This window comes from Cicer arietinum, chromosome 2, assembly GCF_000331145.2.
Source record: "Cicer arietinum cultivar CDC Frontier isolate Library 1 chromosome 2, Cicar.CDCFrontier_v2.0, whole genome shotgun sequence".
NCBI classification, from domain to species: domain Eukaryota; kingdom Viridiplantae; phylum Streptophyta; class Magnoliopsida; order Fabales; family Fabaceae; genus Cicer; species Cicer arietinum.
This window is the reverse complement of record NC_021161.2, coordinates 16,526,328-16,537,257: the sequence shown is the minus strand read 5'-3', so window position 1 is coordinate 16,537,257 and position 10,930 is coordinate 16,526,328. Positions and strand designations below refer to the sequence as shown.

Below are 10,930 nucleotides of genomic sequence, written 5' to 3'. Positions count from 1 at the left end.
GTCTAGATTTTTTAAAGGCTAAAAAGTTCAACTAACAATATTTAAAATAAAAGTTTAATTAATACCAATTCTACAACAAATTTATATATCTAAATTATTTTATTAAATCTAATTGCATATTCTATCAGGTGTTATCTTCAAAGACTAAAGTACAAAAACTTTAGGTTGTTTTGAAGCAAATCTTGGTAAGGCCTATCATCTTCGTCCCGAACTAATTGTCACAATGATAGCTATTGAAGTGGTCCGTTAATATTGTCTTTTGTTAATTTATAGTATGGATATTCCTTCTCATATAAATAATTGTTGACAGAATGGTAAATATTTTGAATGCAATATTTAGATTTAAAATAAGGTGTTATATTTACCGAATCATCCGCAAATGAAATGCATTTTATTAAGATGACAAAGACCTTGTATCTGAGTACAAAAGTTTGGTTTGAAGGATTTGAAACTTAGGTGAGACAGCAGCCAAAATAACAAAGCCGCTAAGGAGAGCAAGAGCAAGGCCTAAAGTATTAACAATCATGGACTCAAGGCTGTGCTTGGATATGTTTCTCTGTGTCTGCAAAAATGTTAACTTCTCTAGTAATCCAGTTTCAGCTGTTGCTACTGCTAATGCATAAGTGTATAGGCCAAGAAATACATGCCATGGTAAGATCCTTATCCTCACTCTTCGCACCTCTCCTCGGTGCCAAAAGTTCAAGAAGCCTGTAAGCCACTGCAACATATTTTATTTTATTTTCAGTTTTTGTTAGAAAATGAAACTAAATTGCAATCATGTATGGATAAATTGCATTGATCTCTCTTCAGTTCTCTTTAGATGACACATATATCCCCTCTTGTTTTAAAAAAGTACTCACTTTTTTTATACTCACTAAAAAAACTGCATCAAATATTTTTCTTAACACACTTATATAATCAGAATTTTTGTTTTAATTTGTAAAGATACGACCATACATCTAATATTTATAATTTTGCGCTAATGAAAAAAGGGACAACTATTAACAATTAGTTTTTGCTGTTACATTTAGTTTTTCTTTTCAAAATCAATCGATGAATATTATATATATATATATATATATATATATATAATACATAAGGCTACAACAACTATGACAAATTGTTATGGCTAATAAAAGGATCTTTACTCTTTATTTTATTTGGCTAATGTCTCATTGCAAAGGAAAGGTCCACAATTATTATGTAACATAATTTCTAGTGGTAGCATTAATAACTCTAGCTACTTACTCATTACTAGTACTAATATTAATTTTATTATGTGGTTTTTACAAAACTCTAATGACATCTTAAGTGTCACATCACCAACAAAGCCAATGCCTCATTTTAATTTGTTGCTGGATCTTCCTTTCCTGTTTAAAAAGGAAAGAAAGATGACGCCGTGTCCTAATCAATTATCTATTATTATCCACCAATAATTAGTGCTTAGTAAACGTGTTAAGATGAAAATTGATTTAAATACAAAACTGTTAATAGATCTTAAAAGAAATAAAAATCGTATCAAATTAATTATTATTGGATGTAAAAATTATTTGGATTGAAATTTATATTTCTTTTTCAAAACCAAATCTAATTAAACAATAAAGTATAAATAAATTTTAATACTCAATTATTTTTTATTAGTATAAGATATTGTATTAATATTTTTACCAACAAATAGTGTAATGATATATAAATATTTTTAATTTTTCTACTCTCATTTAACACCTAATCTCTCTATCTCTCTTCATATTATATCATCAATATATCACATTATTTTCTCTATTTATTTATCTCTCAAAATAAAAAATAAATATATAAATACTATATAAATATTTTTCTGCAAATATTAATTTTAATTTTTTTAATAAATTTATTTGTAATTTAATATATTCTTATTACTATTTTATATGTATCTAGTATAAAATTGATCAATATTTCATTTGAGATAATAGCACAAAAAATTATATAACATAACTGGTCAATTTATTTTACATCTGTCTCATTTAAAATATTTAATTTCCTATTTTTCTCTATCTTATTTTTTAATTCTAAAAGTTGTCTCACATTATTTTTTCACTTTACAATACTAACACAATATTTATTATTAATTTTCAATATTATTTACTACAACTAATTAAGCACCATATAATAATTATTTGTCAATACTAGGCATTATTCTCTCTCGGTACTGCACTATCCCTTTTCTAATCATTGAATTCAACTCATCTAATTATTTTTTTTAAAAACCGTATACAATTAAAATGAAATAAAGAGAGTCTATTAATTTTTTTGTCGGTTTAAGAAAACACGCCAAAAATTCTTTCATTCATAAGCTAAAAAGAAAATACTAAAAAAGTTTAATCTTCAACCTTAATATTAAAAAAATAATATTTATGAATGAATGAGTAGGTGTCAAGATATAATTTGATTATAAAAAAAGTAACCTATTTAAAAGAAAAAGAATTAAAAAAAAATGGAGAATGAAGAAGAATACCTGAGCTCCAAAGAGGGATACACAAATCAAACCCATCCATGAATGTAGGCTGTAGAAATTGGCCACAAATCCATCTCTTCCTTGGAATCTTGTCCAAATCCCAAATACCCCAGAAACTAAAGCCACCCCTTGAAGACATAAATGCACCAATTTCTTCGATCCCTTTGATCCAGGTAACCATCTATGAACCAATATCGCTACACAACAATCATTAAAATTAAAATTAAAATTAACTAACTAAAAAAATAACCAATAATTAAATCTACCTTCTCCAGTTAAGAGAATAAAGCCAATGACCATAAGCACAGGATGGAGAACCTGAAATTAGAATAAAATGAAAAAAGAAATTAAAAAGGAAGTTTGTTAATGAAGAGATTGGAGAAAAAAGAGAGCATGTGATATGAATGTACTTTATAGATGGCATCCTCATGTTGGGGAAGGGAGGGATTAAGGAAGTTAGATTTGAAAGCGAGAGCCCAAAAGAGAACAAGAAATGCAACAACTAGTCCTGAAACTCTAGCTAGAAAGAGCATAGAGGGAAACAACACAGTGGCCATAACAAGTCAAAGTGAGTTCAGTTGCTTTTTCAATCTGTCTCTCACTACTCACTACACTTATGGCTGCCTACTAACTAACCTCTTATATCCTAAGATCTACTTCTGTTCAGCTTCGAATTCTTTTTTATTTAATTGTTTTTTAAAATTTAGATATCATGTTATAATCATTACAATTAAAATCTCTTATGAATTATATTAGTTTATTAAGAAAAAATTGAGTTTTAATTTTATTAATCTAAAATTAAGACAATTGATGCAGACATTTATCAACGTAAAAAACAAACTTAATACTAAAAGAAAAATAGACAATTAAATCAATTAATACATGTAGATATTATTAAGTTTAATATTATGTGTTTGAATTTAAAATCTTAGAGTTATGTGTAAATTTTTTTATTTCATCTATAAACTAAATGACTGTCTTGTTAATAAAATAATATATATATATATATATATATATATGTTTTATTTTTGTGTAACTTTATAAGCTGCAAATAATTTTTTGTCTAATTTTTTAATAAACAAAATTTATTAATGTTTGTATATAAATTACGTAAATAATATCCAAATATAAAAATAAAGTATTAAAATTATATTTAAATTTGTATATTTAAATTTTTTTTAAAGTTTAAATTTTACTTTTTAATATAAAATTTTTATTTTTTATTTTTTAACAGGTACATTTAACACAAGACACTTGTTAACTATACCTAAAAATTAAGGGAAATTATAGGGTTAATAGTGTTTTTGGTAATATGATAGGCAATAGCCATTGTTTTAATTGAAATGAAATGTGAAGTTTATGTGTTTTTTTGGTTTTTATTGTTATGTAATATAAACTTAAGAGAACTTATCATTAAGCCTTATTCTACATTTTGACACCTCATCATATCGAGGGACTTTGTTGTCTTTTTCTTCATGCGTCAATTATATCCAACAATAAGGATTGATATACATAAATTGACACAACTTGAATTTTTGAAAAACAACAAAAAGAGCTAATCATATAACACAATGGGACACAGGAAAATAAAGTAAACGCTTAAGGACATTTATGTAAATGTTGTTCCTTTGAAGTGTCATGGGATACTCAAGTTCACAGCTACTATGTGAACTAAATTTCCACAAATTCAATCAATATCAGAAAATCACACATCAACTTCCTTCTTCCTTTTCATTTCACTTATAGCACTCTTCAAAATTTAAAACTTTACTATACTCATTTCAATTTTTCTTCTCTCTCTCATTTGATTCTCCCTTTATCTCCTCTCTCCTTCTCACCCTAAACTCCATTTTTTCTAACTAATGATATTATTTTTTTGTAGAAAAGTTAACACATGTTCTTCACTACACATCAAACAAGAAGAACACAAGTAAGTAAATGAAACAATTTCCTTCTCTTCCATGTTGCTTTTTAATTTTTTCTTACACAACTCTTTTGTTTAATCAAAGTTTAGGTGTTTTCATATTTTCTTATGTTTCATCACCCGAACAAATTCATCAAAGTGTTTCTTCAATTTCGTAAATAATAGATTTATCTTTTTGCATTACTATTATTTTCTTCATTTAATCTTTTACAAGCTTTCACTTTTCTTATATTCATTTTCTTTACTTCTCATATCCAACTTCATTTATCTAAAAACAAAGTTGAAATAAATAGATTTTATTTTTTTACCAGTAGTTCATATCTACGAATAAAATATATATCCGAAATTATTTATAAAAAAAAGATAGATGAAGAAAAATATGAAAAAAAAAACTAAAATTATTAGAAGAAAAATATCAACAAAATAAACATATCTAAAAATAAATAAATAGATGATATTTTCTACCAATTTTTTTGATATAGAAAAAATATCTAAAACTATTTATAAAAAATTTTTTAGATATAGAAAAATATGCAAAAAAATATAAAACTACAGAGAAAAAATATAGAGACGTGATAAACAAATTTAAGAATAAGTAATAAGTAAATCTAAAATGAATAGATAAATAATTTTTTCTACTAATTCTTATTTTCAGAACTAGAGTAAAAAATACATAGATTCAGAGTTACAAAGGAAAAAATCAAGTTGTGAAGCAAAATAAATAGATAAAAAAATGTGTTCTTTCTTTTTCAAGTAGAGATTAGAAAAAATAGATGGATCCGAAATTAGGCAGAGAATAAAGAAAAATGATGAAAAAAATTATAACTTGCATGGTAGAAACACTACAAGAAAATTGTCACATAGCTACGAATATTTTCAGCATAGATAGATATAGGTGACTTGTACCTTTAGATTTGAAATGACTTTGAGTATAAGTAATTGAACAAGTAACAAAATTAATTTTGTGCGGTATAACCATTGAATAGATAAAAAATTGTTACCACTTAATCATATTTTTCATGAACGAGCCTCATTCTGCCTCACCCACCACAAGAGGTTAAGTGTCTTATGTTAGTAAATGAAGAGAAACTATTTTGGCACAAAAGATTAGGTCATGCAAACCTTAGATTAATTTCAAAACTGAATAAACTTCAACTAGTCAGAGGTCTACCTAAGTTTAGTTAAAAAGGAAAACAAACAAATAGCTCCTTTAAACCTAAGAACTCAGTCTCTACCTCAAAGCCCTGTGAGCTGTTTTACATATAGATATCTTTGAGCCAGTAAAAACAGCATCTCTAAGTGGAAAGAAATATGGCTTTGTTATATTAGATGATTACACTAGGTGAACATGAGTAAAATTCTTAAGAAGTAAGGATGAATCCCACAAAGTGTTTCTCACATTTTGCAAACAAATAGTGAATGAAAAGGGTCTTAAGATTGTAACGATTATAAGTGATCATGGAGGAGATTTGAAAACAAGTTCTTTGAAAGTCTTTGTGATGAGAATGGAATCTCACACAACTTTTCCTCTCTTAGAACACCTCAACAAAATGGAGTTGTAGAAAGAAAGAATATATCACTATAAAAAATGGCCAAAACCATGTTAAATGATATGAATGTTGCAAAACACTTTTGGGAAGAAACAATTAACACTGCATGTTATATTCAAAATAAAATTTTATTCAGATCTATATTGAATAAAACCCCATAAGAATTGTGTAAAGGTAAAATGCCTAACATCTCTTACTTTAAACAATTTGGTTGTACTTGTTATATGTTGAACACTAATAGTAACCTTGTAAATTTGATTATAGATCTTAAAAGTGTACCTTAATTGGATAATCTAAAAGATTTAAGGCTTATAGAGTGCTTAATAGAGAAACTCTGATTATGGAAGAATCCATACACATTAAATTTGATGACAAACAGCTTGACCTTGAAAAGTCAAAGCAAGATGATAATGCAGATTTACTGGAACCAGAGGAAGCAAATGAAGACAAACCAAAAGAACTTTAAAAATCAGAGGACACAAGAAAATCAAAAGAAGATGACAAATCTTCAGAGGATGAATTTGATCAAGTCAAAAACAGTCAAGGTAAGTCAGAAGGAAGATCTTGAGGAAGTACAAGTCATCTCATCCTAAAACTCTAATCATTAGAAGTGCAAGTGATCATTTAAGGACCAAATCAACACTAAAAGTTACCATTTTGTTTATCTTACTCTCATCAATTGAGCCTACCTCAATTGATGAAGCATTGGAAAATGATGGATGGATTCTTGCAATGTAAGAAGAGTTAAATGAATTTAAGAGGAATGACGTTTGGGATCTAGTACCTAGACCAAAGAAGAACATTAATGGAATCAAGTGGGTTTTTAGAAATAAGCTAAATGAAAAAGGTAAAGTGATCAGAAACAAGGCAAGACTTGTCACACACGGCTAGAGTCAACAAGAGAGCATTGGCTAGGTTATAAGTTATTCGTATACTACCACCCTATCTGTTCACTTGAAAAATATGATTCAGGCCAAAATATTGACAAGAAAACCTATAGAGAAATGATAGGATCCCTACTTTAACTTACCGCTTTCAGATCTAACATCATGTTTAGTGTATATGTATGTGCAAGATTTTAAGATGACCATAGGGAGTCACATTTAACTTTGTTAAGAGAATCTTTAGATACCTAAAAGACACTACCAAAATTACCTTGTTCTATAAAAAAAAATCTTCTAAGTACTAACTAAGTGAGTATTGTGATTATGATTATGTTAGATATAAACTTGAGAGAAAAAACACAAGTGGAAACTATACATTTTTAGGTGAAAATCTCTTGGTCAAGTAAGAGATAAAGCACAATTGCCATGTCAACAGCAGAAGCTGAGTACGTTTCACCAGTTGATTATAGCTCTCAACTACTTTGAATGAAACATCAACTAGAAGACTACAAAATCCTAGAAACCAATATTCATATTTATTGTGACAACCCTTCTGCCATTTGCCTAACCAAAAACCATATCCTACATTATATAGCTAAGAACATAGAGATCAAACACCACATCATTAGGGACTTTGTTCATAAAGGGGTACTAAACATTTAGTTTGTAAACACTGAATACCAATGGGCTGACATATTCTCCAAACCACTAAAGAAAAACCTAAACCTTACCTTCATAACTGACATATTCATCAAGAAAAACCTAAATCTTACTTTCATAACCGATTGATGTTGTGATAACTTCAAAATAGTCTAATTTTACATTATCTTTTATTAGTTTTATATTTTCTTGTAATATGTTACCATGTTATTAAAAAAAAGAGTAAGTTTCACTTTCTTGTCTGATGACAAAAGGAAGAGAAAAATGTTTGCTAAATTTGGGAGAAAAGAGAAAATGATACTTAGGATTAGGGGAGCCCTATGTTAGGGGAAGTCAAAGAAATATAAAGAAAATTTATTATAAAAAATATAAGTTTTGTCATCACCAAAAAAGGGGAGATTGTTTGAACAAAGTTGATTTTATACTTAGAGTTTTGATGTTAACAAAAGTATTTTATGAGAACAATATATTTGACTTCACAGAGTATGAAAAGAAGATACATTCAAATGTTATTGAAGAAAATCTAAAATAAGATTTGATTCAAATTTATGATTGAAGAAAATCTTTGACCAAGTTGAAAAGAAGATATGGTCAAATGTTTTTTAAGAAAATCTAAAATAAGATTTGATTTTGATTGATGATTGAAGAAAATATTTGACCAAATTGAAAAGAAGATATGGTCATGATTGTTGAGACAAAATCTCAATTTAATGTTTTGATGAAAACAAACAAAAAGTTAATTAAGAATGTTAATTATGACTCTAAGTGTTTTGGTATTTAACATGTGTGTTTAAGTGTATTATTCAAAGATAGGATCCAAGTAAAAAAAGAATAAATCAGCATGAAAAGCAAAGTCTGAACAAACAAGAAAGGAGAAAATCCTTAGTAAAATCTGGAAAACAGAGAATGTTCGCCAGTTTTAGAATGATCATCACAGCTCCAAAACCAATCAATCTCCACTAGTTAAAAGAAGTTTTAGCCTCTGGATTTTACATCTATATCATCAACACTTGGCAAGGATCAAACTGAGATGATTAGATTCAAAGCAACTACTCAAATCACAAAGAGAGAAGATCACGAATTAGCAAGACCAGACAGATCTGAACATTCTTGACAGCATTCTGATCAATCTAGACAGTAGTGGAATGATCGTCACAGCTCCAAAACCTATCAATCTCCACTAGTTAAAAGAATTTTTAGCCTCTGGATTTTACATATATATTATCATTACTTGGAAAGGAACAAGTAGGAACCATTCTTGTCAAAGAAGGCATTCAAATCACAGAGAGAGAAGATCACGAATTAGCAAGATCAGACATATCTGAACATTCTTGACAACATTCTGATCAATTTGGACAACACTGCAATATTAGCCTCCAAACTGATAAACATTCTCCAGCTTGTTATACTTGATCTTCAGCAACAAACATCTTTCTCCAGAATGATCAGACAAGTCACCAGATTGATTATCAATCTCCGTTTCTGCAGAATTTCAGCATTGATTTCCTTACTTCTGTAGAAGTTTATAATCATTCACCAAATTATTTTGGACAGAATCAAGGCTCTAGATCGAAGCTGTAACATCAATAATTACATATGAAGCTTCAAGGATCATTAAACACAAGATAAATCTGATCAAGAACAAAGAAACCAACCCAGTCAACAAAGTTCAAATTATGTTCAAAGGCTGGAATATTTTTATTCAAATATATTGGTTTTGGTCAAATCTGACAGAGCACTACCAACAACTCTTTTGACCAATATTAAATGCTCTAAAAAGCCTATAAAAGGAAGGCCAAACTCAAAGAAAAATTAGCGCCTCAAGTACTAAGAAAATTCATTACTCATTTCAATCATACTTGAATTTCTCTCACACACAAACATTGAATCAATTCTGATTTTTCCCATTCAATTCCTAGAAACATTCTCGTGTATTTTTTAGTCAAAGAATTAGAACTCAAACAAGTGTTGAGCCTTCTCAGATTCTAACAAAGCAATCTCATCATTATTGTAAAACTCAAACTATAAGAGTTTAATATAGTTTGGGTAGATTGTAAGAAATCCTATCAAGGTTGATAGGTGATTTAATTGAACTCATTTCTGGGTGGAAAGGTTTTAACTTTGTAGCAGATCAAGGTTGATCTGAACTAGGTGTTGTAATACCAAGAAGGTTCTTTGTATTAAACACTTAGTGGAAAATCTCACGGCTGTGAGGACTGGACGTAACCCGGGTTGGGTGAACCAGGATATATCGTTATGTGGTATCTCTTCCCTTATCTATTTACTTTCAGTTTGATTGATTATCAAGTTAAATACATAAACTGATTTACTGGTTTTAACTAACCAAGAACGTTATCCGTTTTCTAGTTAAAACCAAGAATGTTCTATGTTTTATGTTTTCACAACCAAGATGAATCTTGAGTTATTTTCTTAAGTTTTCAACAAGAATTTTTAAAAGGTGCATTTACAATTCAAACCCTATTTCCTTGTAAATCGACATTGCTACTTCAATTGGCATTTGAGCATGGTCTCTAGAAAGATTAAAACACCTAACAAGTGCTAGAGAAAAGATCTAGAAGAAAAGATGTGGAAAGCCAAATACATTGTTGAAGGAGTGTCATCATACAAACCACCTTACTTTGATGGCATAAACTACTATTTCTGGAAAAGCAAAATGCAGTTGTTCTTGAAATCTCAAGATACAGGAATGTGGAGCATCATTACAGATGGAAATTTCATACCAAGAGTCGACCAAAATGACTCAACCTCTATTGAAAAGAAAGAAGAAGATTGGATAGCAGAAGAAAAATCAAAGGTACTTCTAAACTAAAAAGCTCAATTATTCTTATCGTGTGCTTTGAGTAGGGAAGAAAGCGAAAGAGTTGATGAATGCAAAATTGCTAAAGAAGTATGAGAGACATTACAAACTCATCACGAAGGAACAAGCCATGTGAAAGAAACAAAGATTGATATAGGCATAAGAAAGTTTGAACTCTTTGAAATGAATGAAGGAGAAACCATTGATGAGATGTACTCAAGATTCACAACCATTGTAAATGAAATGCGCTCATTAGGGAAAGCATACTCAGTACAAGATAGAGTCAGAAAGATCATGAGATGTCTTCCAATAATATCGAGACCGATGGTGACAGCCATAAGCCAGGCCAAGAATCTTGATGTATTCGAACTGGAGGAATTGATTGGAACATTACGAGCACATGAAGTGCTACTACAAGAAGACGAACCAATCAAAAAAGGCAAAGCAATAGCTTTGTAAACATCTCAAGAAAGTCCATATGAGGACTCAGAAGAAATCAAACAAGAAGATGTTGATGAAGAAATAGTTCGTCTTACAAAAAAGATACAGAGAATGTTGAGAAGAAGAGATCATATCAAAAAGGGATTTTCAAATCAAAAA

The 10,930-nt window shown here is 28.9% G+C and overlaps 1 protein-coding gene across 1 annotated transcript; it reads right to left on the bottom strand.

The window, feature by feature from the left end:
- Positions 1-372: 372 nt before the first annotated feature.
- LOC101504595 (probable transmembrane ascorbate ferrireductase 4) lies at positions 373-3,134 on the bottom strand. Its single transcript, XM_004516732.4, has 4 exons — positions 2,905-3,134; positions 2,761-2,812; positions 2,495-2,691; positions 373-718 (listed from the first exon to the last, which is right to left on the bottom strand). The coding sequence occupies exons 1-4, from the start codon at positions 3,049-3,051 to the stop codon at positions 395-397; spliced, it is 720 nt and encodes a 239-aa protein (XP_004516789.1). The 5' UTR covers positions 3,052-3,134; the 3' UTR covers positions 373-394.
- Positions 3,135-10,930: the final 7,796 nt, after the last annotated feature.

What these genes read in the sequence shown, in the direction of transcription:
- LOC101504595 (XM_004516732.4), bottom strand. Translation starts at nt 3,051, where the DNA reads ATGGCCACTGTGTTGTTTCCCTCTATGCTCTTTCTAGCTAGAGTTTCA. An exon ending in ATGAGGATGCCATCTATAAA is followed by an intron (nt 2,813 to 2,904) that starts GTACATTCATAT and finishes TTCTAATTTCAG; the next exon opens with GTTCTCCATCCTGTGCTTAT. An exon ending in TATCCCTCTTTGGAGCTCAG is followed by an intron (nt 719 to 2,494) that starts GTATTCTTCTTC and finishes AATATGTTGCAG; the next exon opens with TGGCTTACAGGCTTCTTGAA.